The sequence below is a fragment of the Nycticebus coucang genome, chromosome 11 (genome assembly GCF_027406575.1).
Source record: "Nycticebus coucang isolate mNycCou1 chromosome 11, mNycCou1.pri, whole genome shotgun sequence".
NCBI lineage: Eukaryota > Metazoa > Chordata > Mammalia > Primates > Lorisidae > Nycticebus > Nycticebus coucang.
The window spans coordinates 64,862,075-64,880,545 of NC_069790.1; the positions used below are offsets into that span (position 1 = coordinate 64,862,075).

General features: G+C 38.9%; 1 protein-coding gene across 1 annotated transcript in view; it reads right to left on the bottom strand.

The window, feature by feature from the left end:
* The window catches only part of GRM3 (glutamate metabotropic receptor 3), a 222,591-nt gene that overhangs the window by 80,765 nt on the left and 123,355 nt on the right, over positions 1-18,471 (bottom strand). The window contains exon 2 of the mRNA XM_053609323.1: positions 12,435-13,044. Within this exon, the coding sequence (XP_053465298.1) occupies positions 12,435-12,902 (468 nt within the window). The 5' untranslated portion in view covers positions 12,903-13,044. The remainder of the gene's footprint in view (positions 1-12,434; positions 13,045-18,471) is intronic.

Below are 18,471 nucleotides of genomic sequence, written 5' to 3' on the forward strand. Positions count from 1 at the left end.
AGACAAGAAGACGTGCGCATGGAAAGTCTAGTAGAAATGTCTCCCACTAAAGTGATTTTCCATCACGAGGATTCTTTTCAGAAGTTTTGTAGTTATTGGCTTCTGAGTTTGTGCTAATATACATCAAAGGCAACAACAATAATTGGTTTTTATGTAGACCTATGCTTAGCTACAAAAATTCCAGATGGCAAACAGGCATCGAATGGTTGCTTCCAAGAAAAATGCTATTTACAGAGCTGAACTGTATACATTTGAAAAATAAACCATTGCTGCTGTCCTGGGAGCCTGGAGACTTGATAATAACTTTTATGGATTTGCCTCTGGCTTCTGTGCTGTTCACAGATCTTTTACAGGCTTCCCAAGAATAAGCCTACACCTTTAATTGTTTTGTCACTCATGAAGTGCTGGATGTTTTGTTTAGTTCTTTTAGTTATATGCTTACATATGAGTCAGCAGGGAAGCACTGAATACTGCACTTTGAATTATCTGCTAGCTCATAGTCCCAGTTATTACATAAAACAAGTTCTAGAAGTAATGTTCAGGGACCTCAGCGGTTATCTTATTCAGATTCATCAAGTTGCACGATTAGCTGTACAAAATTTCAGATTGGCTTGTATTTTAAACTGGGACTGGAGGTGGTGTATAGTTGAGAAACTGCCTGAGGAATTCAAGCTGTTCATATCATATGAATTATCTCCCCATAAAGGATGCCAGTCATATTGTTATTGCAAAAAAGGATTAGTCACTTGTTTTCTTTTTGGAGGGTGGGCACATGACCTGCAGGATATCTGGGAACATTTTGCAGGAAAACAGTTGACTGGAGCACATGTCTGCAGGCCAGAAATTAACCTTGACTTAAGAAATCCTATCATGAAGTATGGCCAATGCCAGTTTACTCAGTATAATCTGGAAAAGTCACCAACGTTTACGTGTTATGGACCCAAAAACCATTCGGGTCGTAGATGCATATTGCCATTCCCATTCGAAAGCATAACTTAGCTGCATGGATATTCCAAACAAATCACCTCCTCATCATGGAAGACATCTTCAAAAATAGCTCAAAATCACCCTTGAAAGGTATTGCACCCACTGTTTGCAACGCAGATTGTCAGACACTTTCATTCCCTTCATTTGAAAACAAAAGACTTTAAATAGTAAGGTTATCCATTCTGGCATTCTCATGGGCTACAATGATATTCAGAGCACAAAGGACTCCTTGAATCACACCATTTCGGGAGACTGGCCTTGTAAGACATGCCAGGTTTCTGGCCACAATGCTGCTACTCTGTATTCAACACGTGTCTTAATAACAAAGCACTATCATGGGAATAACTTTGTTTCCATTCAGATTCGCCAGGTACTTACAAGATGAAACCGAAGGAATTTTGCCAGCTGAATCAGTCTGCATCTGCTTTTTGTTTCCTTTTTTCCCTATGAATTAATTTTTTAAGACAAACCATGAATCTAAGTAGTTTGGGTTCTGGTCACTAACAAACCCAATCAAAAGCTCTATGCCATATCTGGTTTTACATGTGTTCGTATTTGCAGAAACACCTGCAAAGTCGTCACTCCCAGAGTGACTTAATACAAAAAGACATGTTAGAAACACATCCTTTAGTACCTTAGATATTGACTTTTGACAATGTCTCTTGAAGAAGTAAGAGCCACAAGTTAAACTAATCCATATGTTTTATGTAGCCCCTGAATATGTTGCAATAATGCACCAATAAGAAAAGCATTTCTATGTTTGTTGGTTGTTAACAGAAGAGGTCTGGGGGGAGCTGAGGGCTATAAGCCTAATGTTGCTTTAAATACTCATTGTCTACTTCTGAGATCCCGTGGCAGTAATTTAGGGCAGAGGGATATATATTTCATTATTTGTAGCAAATAGAACTGTGTTACTCATGATTTCCTTTTTAACTGTTCATTACTTCAATAGAGCCAGCAAGAAAAAAAAAAAAAACTAGCCAATAGTGTAGTGGTTCCAATGTAGTGTTTAAAATCAGACAGACCAGCACGGGAATCCTGGCTGCTGTGGGACTTGACTTACGTTACTTAAACTCCTTAAGTTTCAGTTTCTTCATCTGTAAGAAGGGAGTAATAATAATCACTGGTTTCTGAAATTATGCGAGGGTATTTATGTGAAGCCCTGCATCCATTCATCTGCTGGCACGTGGTAAATGTTCAAGAAGTGACGGAGATGATGGTAATGACTAACTCAGCAGTCACTCCTTCAGGAAACCTGCATGCCAGTTATACAAGGCACTCTTTTCAAACCTAGGTTTTCTGAGCTAAGCCGTGTACTCCACCGCCCTTCAGAAAGTTGGAGTTTGGTGGGAGACAAAGAAACATAGCTAAGGATAAAATATTAAGAAACATGTCTACAAAAAAAAAAAAAAAAAAAAAACAATGAGGAGAAGCAGCTAATCACACTGTAGGCGAGTGATGAAAGCCCTCATGTAGGGGTAACAGACTTGAAGTCGAAGTTTACCAGGCAGATAAAGAGAACAGAAGTTCTTAGGTTGAAGAGAGCATACAAAAGTGCACTTTTGCTCTCATGGTATCGGATGGTTCAGTATTATCAGCCTACCAAGTGCTTTCTACCAATTAGTAGCAGGAAGGACACTGACTTGGAGGTAAAAACAAAGAGATGAGTAAAAAGTAAGGGAGGATAGAGGGACTGTGGTCAGACTTCTAAGTATTTTATATGTATCACAAGTTTAGGTATTTTGAACATTATTTTTTAAGAGATGAAAACTATTTAAAACCTTTTTATTAAGGAAACGACATGACAAAAGTTATGTTTTAAAAAGACTACAGCAGATGACATCCAACTTGAGTCAAGGGATGGAATTAGATAATCAAAGTATGGAATTAGATAATCATTCTGACTGGAGTTCTTGAAAGCCAGGGACCATGTAATCTCAATAAACTAAATGAGTTTATGATAGAATATCAAGATTGAAGCTTTGCAAGATTTGGAATTACTTATAGTTATTTTATTTGCTTGGGAGTACTCAAGTACTTATATTTTAATTTGTTCTCCTGTTTGTGCCATTAGAGGTCACCTTGAATCCTTGGAAAGAGGCAGGTAATAAATAATAATGGTTGTTGGAGAAAGGTATGTAGAAAAGCTGAAGAACTTTTAAATTCTTCGAAGCATCTCAGAAAAGATAACACAAAAACTTTCTTTAACATAGAAATAAGAGCAGAGACTCAGTTAATTAGCCATTGATACCAGCTGAAATTCTCTGGACGGTACCAACTCACACCAGTTATTGTAGCATTCCTTTAAATCGTTAGTATAAATGATATTTCATAAACGACTTTGTAATGAGGTACTATGTGCTTAATTCATATTACTTAGATAGAAATGACCTTTTTGTAGAAAAATTCTGAACAGATTTTAGTTCACTTTTTTAACCATGGCTGTTTCCACATGTTTGCATTCTATGAAGCCTCTTTGCGAACCTGATGGCTTCGACCTAAGGCAGAGGCCCAGCGCCTGGGAGGGACTGACTTCTACCTGGGATTCACAGCCTATCAGTTCAAACCTGTGAAGGGATGGCACATCTCCCAAGATGCTTTGCCATGCTGACCATTTGGCAAAGAAATCTGCCCTATGTTTGAAATATATTTTTGAAGGTGTTTTTGCTATTGTCCTCTCCCTGTGTCAATCTATTGGCATGTGAAGTCAAAGAGCTGGCAAGAATTAAGACTTTGTTACTAGTGACAGAGGAATTTCCACGCTATACCAAGTGGTCATGTCAAAAATAGTAACACCACAATTTTAATGTTTGAAGTCCCACAGATATCACCTAGAGTATCGTTTGCTTGGAGTTTAACTGCAGGTGTTTTTGCAAAACCATTCTTAAATTCCCGAAGTCCACTAATTAGAAAAATACTGTGAACTTTCAACTGCATTTTTTAAAATGGATCATTCTACTCATTAAATCAATGGAGTTTCATTATTATAAACTCCTAAGATTTGACTCTTTCCATATTGAAACCTGACCCTTGTACATATTGTTCCACTAAAAAGGCACATATCTTATGGTAACTTGGAAAGAGAACTCAGGGTCATTAAAGCACGATCATATCTTACGTTTAACAAGTGCCAGGAGGCTTATTTCAATTAGTTTAGCTGTTAATCTATAATTATAGCATAAAACACTTGCTGCTATCTCAGGAATGTGTCTGTATTCTTTACTTTTCATTCCATGACCTCCATCACAGACGTGTGAGCTGCAATATAAGCCTAGGCCACAGCCGTGGGCCATTCTATTGCCCTGTGAATCGATGCCCTGGGAACAGTCGTCCTCACTAGCATTGTTTCCAAATAAACACATGACAGAAGGAGAATTAATTAAGAAACAAATTAACCCCGAAATGAAGAAAAAAATAGCCTATCTTATATAATTACCTCTGATGGGACATTTCTACAATGAAGCAATGTTAACAAAAGCATTTTTAATTGCTGTTCCTGGTGCCTCCCTCCCTGTGATAAAGTCCTTCGGCAGCACTGCCCTTTCTTGGAGGAGGAGAGGCAGGAGCCATGGAGGGAGGTTTCTAAACAATCAGCTTTGTGAGATTGCTTTAGAATGAAAAGTCTGAGAAGGAAATAAATAAAAAGATTTTACCCGAGATATCTCTTGAGTCAGGTTTTTCTGAAGCTTAGACTATGCGAGGGAGTGATCAGAACAGCAGTGTGGGAGACGAGCTATCTGGATTCTAATATCGATTCTGCTACTTGTAAAGTGATAGAAACATGAACTTGGCACTTGACCTTTGTGAGTCTCGATTCCTCTTGGATTGGACTGGAGATATTGAAAGTAAAACAGCTAACAGATAGTATCTATTAAACGCTGAATGCTGGCTTACCATATAAGGCACTATATTTATTGCTTTTCATGTATTTTCTTATTTAATACCCACAATAACCCAGTGAGAGAGGTGTGATTAATATCCTCATCTTAGACACGAGGAAAGAGAGAGTGAGGGGTTAAGTACATCCTAGTCAGTCTGCACAGTGGATTTTAATCATTGTGCTGAACTTTTTAAAGAAATGCACACTAAAAATAGTTTATAGTTTATAACTTATCCCTGCTATTATAGAGTCATTGTTTTTGCAGTTTTAAACTCACTAAATGCAATTATTATTTTTACTTTTCTAGCAATAGAGACACTAGTAACAGATTTTCAAGTTGACTCTTAATGCTATCACTCTGTTTTTCTTGAGGATATGATGCTGTTCCCTCCTCCTTTGAGTTAGATACCAGCATAGAATCTGGCATATGGTGGGTTCTCTGCATGTTCTTTCTGTGGAGAGATTGCATAGAGTGAGATTAGGGGTCTAACATAATCCCTAAGAGCCTGGACTGTCCAGTTGTGTTGAGGTTGGATTGTTTTCTCTGGAATAATTGTTCTAAGGACAAATGGAGTAGAATTCCTACAGCTGTTGTGGTGAATGTGTAGAGGTGGGGAGGATGAGGGGAATTTTTTCTCACTTGTTTACTTTGCTACATTATCTTTCTTTTCTATCAAATCCAGTTTTGCATCTTTGGAAATGCTTATTTTTCATACGTGAACATCCCCAGAGGTGTCCAACCTTTTTTTTTCTCTCTTCCGCATGTTGGAAGAATAAGAGTTGTCTTGGGCCACACAGTAAGTACACAGACACTCCCAAAAGCTGATTAGCAACATCAAAGGTCCATGCATACTTTTTGTAATATCCAACATCATAGATAAGCAAAAAAAAAAAAAATGTCCTCACAAAATCAGCATTTGAGCCACTGGCCACAGGGTTGGACAGCCCTGAAATATGCAGGTCAGCAGGTCATGGTTGGGAGCCTGACTTCAGATTTGTGTAGGGATTTTCGGCCTTCTAGGAGTACAGCAAGTTAACATCTTTTATTTCTGAGGAATTGTAAGCAGGTTATCGATTCTTTAAAAAAGATTTACTCTGTACCTGGTTTAGGCATTATTCTAGGTGCCAGCAATACAAGGACAAAGAGATGTGTTCCTCAACTCAAGTAGCTTGTGGTTTGGTGGAAAAATGTATGTGTGCGTGCAAGTGAATATTATATTTAATAGGATAGTAACAGAAGTGTGTGTTTATGTGATGGAAGCTTGGGAAAGGTTTCTCAAAACGGCTGGTGTTTGATCTGAGCTCTGAAGGAGAGTAGGATTTAGCTAGGTATCCAGACAGCAAAGGGAGATTACCTTCTCTGTGGAAGAAAGACTGTTTTCTCTTTTTTGAAGACTGTGCACATACCTTTCTGCGGACTGTAAGAAAGCAACTTTCCAGGAAGACTTCAAAGGGAGACTGTCTGTGTACACAGATCTGAAGGTCTTTTTCATGTTCAGCTCTGTTCTTCCCTGTTCAGTCTGTTACTCTTCCTCATCTCTCAGTATTAATGTTGTCAATTGATACTCAGTCCCTATGTTTGCACCTGTTTTATGTAAGGACCTGATGTTTCCCATTTGCTTATGTATCCTTCAGGGGCTTATAAGAAAGCTACTATTTTAAAATTTTACTTTATATTCTCTTTGTGCTGTGTCACCAAGACTCTCCATAATAAGGTTCTCACTGTACCTAAAATATATATCCTGAATAAGTGCAAATAAGATGCTTAATTCACCAAATTCACAGAAATACTCTTATAACCAAGTGAAATAACAACTGACTCGCCTTCTCTTTCAAAGTCATCCTATTAGAAAAGAGTCTATTATTCTTTCTCTTCTTCTTTCAGGACTGTCCAACCTCCCCCTTCCTGGCCACTGTTGCACATTGGAAAAAGAAGAATTCTCTTGGGCCACACATTAAATACACATACACTAATGAAAAAGTTCTCACAAATTAGCACCTGGCCCATGGGCCACAGGTGGGATGTCTCTGTTTATTTCCTTTGTAATTACTTATACCCTAATAATAGAGATTTTTGATAGTGTTACATACAATTATAAAACTAAGAAAAGCCCTTTAGTGCCATATGGTTCAAATACTGACATGTCCCTATAGTCTCCTTAATAATAGGACATCTTTGGTTTAAATAACCCTGGTAAAAGAGGACTTACTTTCTTCCCCTCCATCCTTCTAGACCAGGGGTCCTCAAAGTGCGGCCCACGGGCCACATGAGGCGGTGTTATTGTATTTGTTCCCATTTTGTTTTTTTACTTCAAAATAAGATATGTGCAGTGTGCATAGGAATTTGTTCATAGTTTTTTTTGTTTTTTTTTAAACTATAGTCTGGCCCTCTAACGGTCTGAGGGACAGTGAATTGGCACCCTGTTTAAAAAGTTTGAGGACGCCTGGTTTAACTGTTTCCATTCAGGGGCCTCTCAGGTACGTGGAGACAGCTAACCATATGAAAGCCTCTGCACCCTCAATTTCTGCAACTATTTTTCTGATGCTCCCATTATAATAGGACTTGTAATTCATATGTGACTTCTCCTAAAAGCATTTTAATTTAAAGGAGGAATAAATCATTGAACGAAGGCAATGCTTAGTACAAACTGACCAGTGGTGGCCCACATTAGCTCTGAGGAATGGAGTGGGAGAGGTATAATATAGTGGTATTTTTATGTGTTCTTCCCCATGCCACATATAGCTGAATTCTATGACACCTATTACAAGGGATTTAGCTTCAGGAGGTAGTCTTCTTTGGGATACAATGTGAAAAATGCATGGCATGTCCAAATCCATGTCATGATAAACTATGTCATATGACCATCTCCCAGAGTTAGAGTGTTCCTGGGATGTAGATGGTGCTAGAAATTCTGACCATACCAGGGATAGGAAAGAAGCAGTAAGATCTTTTCAAGGACCTCTTCTACCCTTTCTGTGAGCCCAACTTTTAGATGCCATCTAACTCAAATCCTCATTTGTTGCTGAAGTCACTTTAACACTCAGAGACAAAGCAATTACTAGGTCAATTTATACTTGTCATGTTCCTACTAAAATTTGCTCCATCTGGGCAAGAAAGACCAGGAAATGATACATTCTCTGAAAAGACTGAGGAACATTTCAAGGAACATATATGACTGGAAGGCTTAGAAGCTAACAATAGTCTATTTGAAAAGCACGTAGCTAAAGTCAACCAGCCTGATTCTCTTCTTGAATACTATTTTCTCTGAAGTATGTGGATTGCAATTTTAAAAAGGAGCAGGATAAAGTCTTGAAAATCGTTAGGAAAGAAACTTAGTCACCAGAGAAGGTGAATTGACCCCATGTGTATTTGCTAATGTGGAAGGATTTGGGTGCTAGCTTCCATTGATTACTTAATTATGAAATCCATTAAATCAATTGCTTATGAAAGGGACCAACACAGACGGATTTGTCAGAGTTAATAAGAACATTAGGAAAATAATGATCCAGGGTCTTCATCAGTGGTGATATAGCTTAACTCAGCAAGTCGTTAAGATTTCTCCTTTCATGCAGTTTTTACTGCCTATTGTAGGAGCTAACACAGCAGGGGATATTTCCTAGGCCAAGTTCCAGAAGAATTCCTCTCCTTTAGTGGGAAGACAAGAAAAGAAAAAGCTGGAGAGAAAGGCCCTCTTGAAGCAGTCCTGCTGATAAAGCTATGCCGGCCCAAGTGGGAAGATGATAATGTCTAAAGTGACCCAACTACAAAGGGAAGATCCAGGGACACTTTCATTCTCTAAGTCTCTCCCAGCAGGTGATTTTGTGATTGAACCATCTGAGCTCTGGTTTGGGACTGGATGTTACACTGGATGGTAGGAATTTTTTTAATTATGTGATAGACTGTACTCATTTATTTCTTCCACAGCTTCACCTTCTTTCCTTGCCCCCCACCCCAATCATCAGTTCAAGCAAAGATGATTTCCCATACATAGCCACGAAGTCAAAAGTAGTTAGAAATGGATGGCAGTGCTACCAGCCGTCACCACGGTTACCAGACCCCAGAGTGTCTGACCAGAATCAGTCAGAGGAGCAGCCGTCTGTGAGTATGAGGGGTTTGCAGAGAAATCCTCTCTCCTGAAATGTTTCTCTCATTAGTGTACAAGAGGTCCTTAAATTATCTATAGAAGTTTATTGCTTTGGATTGCCATTGGCTATATTTATTAGAATTCTTACTAAACAGTGCATGTATTTCAAAGAGGTAATATACTTTAATTTTAAGCTACATAGGCAGTTCTTAAAACCTCTTTTTATTCAAGATGCCTAGCTAAAAGCCAGGCCCTGTGTGGGAGGGTTCCTTGGAAGGATGCCTGGAGGTCAGTGTATAGACTAATTGTTCCAGCTTCTAGCTTTACCTAGGCCTGGACTGTGTGTGGCCTAATTAGAGTCTGAGTAGTCAGGAAACCTGGGAGCCATGGAGGAGAGAATGGGGGCTTCTCCCCTTTCCCTTTTTCCTCCTCTTAAGGTCTTTGTCCTCTTGCACATGGACATTTGATCAGCCTTCTCAGATCCAGCATCTCATTTAGCCCTATTAGCCTTTGTCCAGTGTACCTTGTGAGTTGCATGGACATATTCTGAATTATAGTCACTGTTATTTCACAGTGGGATTGGACATCAGTCAGATTTTAAGTTTCTTGAGTTCAAGGCTGTGTCCTCTGTAACCCTGGTCACAGTGCAATGCACATAGTAGGACCTTAAGACAGATAGATTTGCTGATTAACCAGCAGTGACTTCATGAGACTGTTTGGCAATGGGGAAGGCCACAGAGTTAGTTTTAGAAGTCACTTTTCTACTGACTTTTCCTGTAGATTTAGGGATATTATAGTTACCATTAATTGAATCTGTTAATTTCTGGTGAGGCATTTTACATAGATTTTTCTCAATTTATCTTCTCAAGAAGTTTTCAAGGTGAAAGCTGTTTTCCTCATTTGCAGCTTTACCAGTAAAGGGTGGAGTTGGAATTCAAACCCAAGTCTTTCTGATGCCAAAATCTGTACCCTTTCCATTATAGCATGATAATTTTGTTTTTTAAAATTATACTCTGGAGATAAAAACCATATCAGCATTTGTGACTTTATGATGATATTCACTAGATAAATGAAATAATAAGCCAGGTCCTTTGATGAGTAAGAAGAGTCCTTCTTCCCTTGAGAGCAAGTGAAGGATTTTAGTAGCCCACTTTTCCCTCCCAAACCAGTTGGACCTCTTCTGAGAAGTATATAGATAGTGAAAGAGTAAAATTAGATTACAGAAGTCTATTTGCAAGGCATAGTTTCTTAATTACTTTGAATAAATTGGTATTTACACGTCTGCTGTAGAGTACCATTTACTGCGCTGGGAGAAACTGAGGTCAGAAAAAGCACATATGGAATCCTTCATTGCGGTAGTATCGGGTATCATATCATGTTTGTGAAATGATCGGCACTCATCTGGTAAAATTATGATCAAAGCATGACAGTTATGTGTTTTAATTTTCTTTTCTTGAATAGCAAATTCCATCTTTCCTGATCCAAGTATAGAAACAGTGGCAAATTTAACACAATGTGCTTTGAGATGTGCAATATTTTCTATCCTTCTGATGAAGTCAAAGGGTATTTATGAAAAACCAATTATCCTAATTACTCGTAATATGACTGTGTGCTCTGAAGAAAGAAAGAAATTTGAAATAGCTCATTTAGAGCAGCACAGAATCACACGTAGAATTTTAAATGCTACAAATTTGGGACATAGAAATAAGGTTATTCCAATGCAAATGGATCCAATTTAAATGGTTTGTGACATATAAAGACAATATGAGTGTAATATGGTTCCTTTAGCACTTGGAGCTTTGATTATAGTAATTTGGTAGGAGGCAAAGTGCATGACTCTTATAATCATGGAATTTTATTACAGTGACATTAGTGTTCTTATCAGAAATAATATTGAACTTAAAGTAACATATAGAAATCATATGAGGTAGTTAAAAGAGCACAAAAGTACAAAAGACCTGAGTTCTAGTTTCTGTGCTACTTATCAGTGGGCATTTTCATGAAGCCAATCTTTCTGGGGATTAGAAAAATGAAAAGGTTGACCTGGATCATTTCTAAACTCTTTTTTTTTTTGAAATAGAGTCTCACTCTTTCACTGTAGGTAGAGTGTCATGGTGTTGCAGTTCACAGCAACCTCAAACTCTTGACCTCAAGTGATTCTTCTGCCTCAGCCTCCCAAGTAGCTAGAACTATAGGTGCCTGTTACAATGCCCAGCTAGTTTTAGAGATGGGGGTCTCACTCTGGCTAAGGTTGGTCTTGAACTCATGAGATTAGGCATTCCACCAACCTCACCCTCCCGGAGTGTTAGGATTACAGGCGTGAGCCATGGTGCCTGGCACCACGCCTGTCAACTCTCAACTATAAATCTCTAAAATTCAATAGCCCTGTAAGTAAGCATCACTAGGGTTTGAATAATATGTTTCTTTCTTCTCCAGCAAAGTTATGAGAGCCAGTTATCAGCCTTTTTATCTATAATAGTTTAAGTTGTGTGTTAAACAGTTTTCTTTTTGGGGGGGTAATAATCATCTGGCTTCTCTGCATACACTTTTAGGTTCATATCCTGAGAAATTGTTTATATTTATCTGTGAATAAAATGATGCTTTATTTTGAAAAAAAAAAAAGTTCAGTGATATTACGGCTTCTTATGTTTAATTGTACCAATGGCTTCTAATCATTACTTCATCTTATAATGACACCCTGTTATGTAACTTTCTGCATGTGATGAACTTTCAGCATGTGCACGGTGGGCAGGGCATACTTACCTGCTCCTTGACTCTGGCCTGAGCCCTGTGAGTTGCTTTGGCTAAGCAGGATGTTAGCAGATGTGAGGCAAGCAGAAACTTGAAACGGGTCTGTGCGGTTGAGTTTGCATACTCTTATACCTCTGCCATCACTCAGAGAAGGACCTGGCTGGGCTAGCCCATAGATTCCAGGACAAGGAAGGGACAACCTGGAGCATAGTTCCCCCAGCTAAGCCTGGCCTCCACCAGCTTACATTAGCTGATTCTCAGCCTTGTATGCTAAGAAATGTTTTAAGCCACTGAATTTGGGGGTAGTTTGTTATGCTGCAATAGCTACCTGATACATAGCAAAGCCTTTATAAGTTGACCACCCAAGGAACTGTAAAAAGCTGGTCAACATATAGAGGTGATCAACATAAGGAAGTTTTATTAAATACATGTGGTGTATTTCCAGTCTATAAAAAACAGGTCAACTTAAGGAGGTGGTCAGTGTAGGGAGGTGGTCAGCTATGGAGGTTATGGTGTACTTCTAAATAATTTCCATTGGTAGAAAAATGTTCTATCTGCAAACCTATATTATTGAATACCAATATTCAATATAATTGAATATTATTATTATTGATATTATCTTGTTAATATCATCCATTGATGAAGTTAGTAGGATATTCTCATTTTGTTACCTAAGACATAAAAGCAAAAAGACATAGCCTTTTAATAACAACAGCATTGGCCAATCTTACCTGTATGGAGACGCTGCTATAAGAGCCACCAATGACCCCTGCAATGAGCAGTGGCATGTTTTCTTGAATGGCGTAGGATCCATCAGGACACATATACTCAGCTTCATCCACTTTAGTCAAAGATGCCCTGACAAACTCCAGTGATTGCTCCAATGCATAGGTATCCCTTGAACATGTATCCAAAATGTGAACACCCAGCTTCACTCCTGGTAGCAAGTAATTGTCTTTGTTGATTTCATCGATAGCAAACAACATGGCTTCCAGGCGTTGGATCCCTCGGTCTTCATTGATTCGCCCACATTCTTCAGTTCCAGTGCCTTTTTCATTAATAGGAAATAGGCCCCCTAAAACAAGGTCACCTTCTATTTTAATCTCCCTCCTTAGAAAGTTATGGTCTCCCAAAGAGAGTAAAAATCCCTTTGAAAGCAATGCTAGGGTAAGAACTTGCAGTCTTGTCAACATCTTCATGAATCCCGTTTCTCTACCTCTGGGAGGTATCAGTGGTGGAGCCTATGTTGCTGTTAGTCTTCCTCTCTCATTTCCAAACTGGATCTTTGGCCTTCCCTTCAAATAAGAAAGGGACAGACTAACAGAGCTTGTCTCCAAATTCCTAAAGAGATAAAAATTATATGAAAAAAGTGGCAAAGCAAGCAACAGTAATTACATTGCTGTTCCCTTCCCCATCCAGACCTGTGATGGGGTAATGACTCACAAAACCCTTCACTGACCACACCCGGCACCACTGCCCCAGGCACTCTCCACAGGTATTTGCTCCTTGTCCTCACAATCATGATGTAGCTCTTAGGAAGAAAACAGGCACCAAGGACCAAAATGGTAAAGTGACTAAAGTCTATTGGATTTCAGGGTCATACTCTCTGTTTTCTAATGCCAAGTCCAGTGGTCTCTCACCTGGGTCCTTTGCTTTGAATTTGGTAAGGCAGCAATTTGGACAGTAGGCAGTATTCCCTCTATTTCAGCCATTATCTACAAACTTACTCCTTTTTTATGGACTCTTTCTCTTTCTATTTGGAAACAAAACACAAGCTCTATTACTATCTCTACATTTCTACCATTACATCTGAATTTTCCCTTCACAGATGAGCTCCCAAACAATTGCCTGTGGCATTTCCCCACTTCCTCTCATCTTAGAAGCTCTCTGGCCACTGGAATTGAGATTCTGCCTCCACTGCTCTAACAAAATGTCTTTGGAAAAAGTTACTACTGATCTACTAGTTTCTAAATTGAACGAACCCACTGTGATCCTCATTTTATTTGACCTTAATTAAAATCTTGGCTATTCTTTACCTGTTAACAACATCTTAGGTTTCTGTTCTCATGCTTTATTTCTGACAACATCTTAAATTCTATTGTTTGACACCTCTTCTCCCCATCTTGCTACCCACCCCCATTCCTGGGATAACTAATTTATTTTCATAGTTTTAGCTACTACTTAAATCAACTCCAGGCTTCTAGGTCAGCTCTCTGTCAAATAGCTTTACCAACACATCCTCAGACACCTCAAGGTCTGCATGTCATAAACTCTCCTGTGTCTCTGTGAATGGGTCTTCTCTGTTTCTAGGCTCTCAACCCAGAAATCTGCTCTCTGGAGTCCTCTCCATTTCACACTCTGCTGCCTCTTCCCGTTAGCCATCCACCCAGTAGAGTCCACCTGTCCAACATCTCTCAATGCTGCCTCCACTTATCTGTCCCCACTGCACCAGGCTTTCCTAATCTACAGCAGGACCACAGCAATAGTTCCTGCAGAGCTGCTGCCAAGATGCTCCTTTCTGAAGTACAAAAAAATTTAATTTATTATTGTACAAGCAGTACGACTATGAATGATGGGAAGGTGTGGTTGCTGTGGCTGCGGAACTTCTGATGTGGCCCCAGAGAGTGACAAGTGTGAGGTGTGAGGTACACACGATGCTGAGGTGTGTGTAGCAGATTGCAGCTTTGGACAATTCCATAAATCCAGCTTCTTTTGACATCATAGACTGGAATGTTGAGAATCAGGCAAAGAGGACAATGTTTTTGATAGTCAACTGGGATCTTCCCAAGGAACTTTCCAAAGCCCTGGTGGAGAGCTGTTCAGTTGCACGAACAAAGCCACGGTCCTACTGTTGTATTCTCTGACACCCAGATCCCCAGCACTATAGCAACCCCTTGACAAGCACACTCACTCTGCTTGCCCACCTCTCTGCCTCACAGATGAGACGAGTTCATTATCTTCAGAGGCAGGTGAGGCATGTGACACATGAACCCGTGGATCATTCTTCACACAGGGTGCAGCCATGTGCTATTGTGTGTGGCCGAAGTGTGCCTGTCTGCCCTCCTACTTTTATGCATGATTGTACATTGGTCGGGTTTGAAGAAGGGACTCTCCGAGCTGTTCCCAGATGCAGTCAGGATGCCTGACACCCACACCACACCTGGGTGCTCTCAGACCAACGAGCAAGTGTTAAAAATTCGAGTGGTGTCCTATTAGAGGAGACATTCAAATGCACGCACAATCTTTCTTACTTTCCAAGAGGCTCATCTCCTGTCACTCTATACTGACCTTCCTTCGCCTACAAGTTTAAGAACTGGCTTCTTAGAAAGCTATTCTCAGAGCTCCAGGATCTTTCCCCTGATCAGCACTATCCTTTAAGACTCAACAGAAAAGTTCCAGCATTCTTTCCTAACTCCCTTCCCCAAATTGTGTATTTCCAGCTTTTTAGTCCTGCTGTATTTTGTTTGAGAAATATTTGCTATTGCTATTATAATTTATATTTGTTTTCTTGTGTGCTCAATGGGAATAAATGAAATGGCACAGCATTTAGGATTTTTAAGGTACCAAGGAAAAAATAACTCCATGAAAATATCAAGACAGAAGCTATTCCACTGTTTACTTCAACATTTTTGACATTTCTCCCTTCTCCTGTTAGCAGTGCCCTTTAAAACTCAGCTTCCCACTTGCTTTCTGTTCCTTTCACACGGAGCAAATGATGGGTTGTTTTCTTGAGACATACAGTCAGCTGGGTTACATTTTGTTTATTTATTTAGGTGTGAATCTCGGCAGTGACGGCAGCAATCACTGCTCAATGTTAACCCAGGACCTCTCTGGGAGATCTACTTCAGGGCATCAGAAAGTCTAACAAAAATAATTTTTTAAAAAGTTGATATGAAAAAAAAAAAGTTGATATGTTAGTAGAATTTTTTTTTTGTTTCATATCAAATTTCTGGTCTCTTTGATCTTTGTTTGCAATTCCCTTTGAAACGAAACTGCCATGGAAGGCAAAAGACACTGCGATCATTATCGCTAATGATAAAGATGAAGAAATTGCTCTAGAAAATAATTGTTTTATGTGTTTGTAAAAGAGACTAGCTAATTAAAAGAAGGCCATCAACACAGACTTGCCATGTATCTTCATAAAAAAATGCAGATATCTTTTAAATGTGAAGGAATTTTGACTACTCCAAAGAGTTAAAGATGACCTCATAGCTATAGAAAGCTTGATTCTCTGTTGAGAAAGTGCTCTTAGCCCAAGAAGACTTCAAATGAAACATCACATTACATTAAAAGTCCACATTAGTCCACCTGTATTACAGGTGGAGGCTGTGTTTTATTTATCTTTGTGTTTCTGAGGCCTGGTATAGTATCTGGAATACAGAAGATAGTCAACAAATGTTTCTTAAAGGAACATAGCTATCCATGACAACTATGTTTGTAAATGACTCTGCTATTTTATTTATGGTGCAGGAAATGGTAATTCATGAAGAGAAATGGGTTGTTTTTATTTCATTACCTTCCTGATCATTTCAAATGCACTTCCCATATTGCACTTGACTGCCAACAGGTAGAAATATAGGAATTATTGTTAATGGAAAAAAAAAAACTCAGTAAAATAATTTAAAAGGTTTTATTCTGAGCTGAATGTGTGTGCCTGCCTTCAAGAGGTCCTGAGAAAATGTGCCTGATGCAGCCAGGTTACAGTTTAGTTTTATTCATTCATGGAGATAGGAATTACATGTAAAATCATAAATCAATGCATTGAAGGAGTACATTGGTTTGGCCAGCATATCTCCAAGTGGGGAAGCTGACAGGTCTTAGGTGTGTTTAAAGATTCTTTGATTTGTAATTGGCTAAAGAATGAAGCTTTGTGGAAAAGAATGGAATGTTTTAAGTTAAGGTAAGAGAGTCTGTTAATCAGAGTCAAGGCACCTGACACTTATATGTCATTTAGCTCAGGCTCAAGTGATCCCCTAAGTAAGTTGATGGCCTGCAGGTATGGTTGAAGCTTTGCCTTGTATGGCCTTAGGTCCAGTTAATGATTTAGTGTCTTGTTATTACAAAGGGTAACTCCAAAAGCAAGAAGGCATGAGGGGTTGTGTCTAACCTCCCTTCTCAAGGCTGGCAAATCAGCCTTAAGCTTTTTCTGGGGTTCCCTTGGCCAAGGAGGGGTCCCCATAGCCAGCCTGGGGGGAGGGTTTAAGGTTTTATTTTAGTTCACATTACTTTGTACTATACTTTGTATTATGCAAGAGAAAATGCTGCCTTTGTATTTGAAAATTGCAACTGAGGTTGTTCCTTAGGGAGTCAGGGGAGACGTGGACCTGAACTGACCTACATTTACTTTGTAAGTTTTTGTCAGGAGAATATTTAATAAGGAGCATGCATATTATTCTATATCAGAGCTTCAGAGACGCATTCACTTTTGAAATATTTATTTAACATCTACTATGTGTGTGCCAGGCTGTGACCTGAATACCTAGGACATATACTTTAATTTTAAACAGATGAACATGGTTTTTGCTGTCAAATAACATTCTAAACGTTTACACATTTTTATATAGACAGCGATGGAAAAATATGAGACTCTGTTTCTACCAACTACTGCCATTGTTTGTGAAAATGTTGAAAGTAAATATACCATGGGTTTCTTCTAACATGATAATTATTAAGGGCTTGATGTAAGCAATCCATTCATACTACTTATCTTACATAAATTATACAGACCGTAAAAACAAGTTGGCTAATAACAATCCCATGTAAAATATTTATCCTTTAAGCCTTCTAATAGGGCATCTTTAAGTAACATTTGATGTGGTTGTAGAGAATAACAAATCAAAAATCAATTTAGATCAATATTTAAATTCATTGTCTTAGTATTTTCCTATTTACCTTTTCTGTCAAGCAGATTTTATAATGATTAAGATGTAGGGCCATGCATAATTTAGAAACACTTAGCATTATTTAAAATGAAGCCCTAGAAAACTGAGAGAAAAATTAAAATTTAGCAATGAAAAATAGACTAACATTCTTAATGTGACTGTTTATCACTGTGTAGCAGCTTATCGGATTGTGAGAAAGGGCACCAACCACCTCTGTTCAGGTTCTTTTCATTAGAAATCAGCCAGCAGCACCTTCCCCAGATAAGGAGACTCCCTACAGCAGCCACATTCATATGCAGCTGGAGAGCTGCAGCTGTACAAAGTTCTCTATTCAGGGATGATGAGTGATGTGTCAACTATAAACAAGCATGTGTAACCCTCTCTATAGGCAACCTGCTCACCAATGTTTTATTAATCGGTGCATTAATGGAATCTCAGAGGTTTGCTGTGACTACAGCCCCTGGAATATGTGAGTGAAGAGCATTTCTATACTCTGCATATGCTAATATGTATTTTCTTCCTCTCTTGATTTTGCCCAGGGACTTGGCATCGAAAATGAAATTCACTTTGACTCCATGACTAAGTAGTTTATTCAGGGAGAGGTAGAGGTCTATCTGGTAGATAAAATGTCAGAAACTATGTTTACTCTAAGAAATAAACCCTTAAGTTGCTAAAGGGTTTCTGAGAGTGCTCATAGCTTGCCCACCCAATCTGTAGCAAAGTTAGGGTTAGTTCTAGCACAGGAAATTTGACTATGACCATAATTTTTCAGTTGTCAGAATTATTGGCAACAAAGGTCCTTACTCTTTGACTGCCTTTATCAATTGGGTGAACAGAGGCTGGAGCTATGTTGGCATTTTTAAATGGTAGAGTATATCATTGGAAG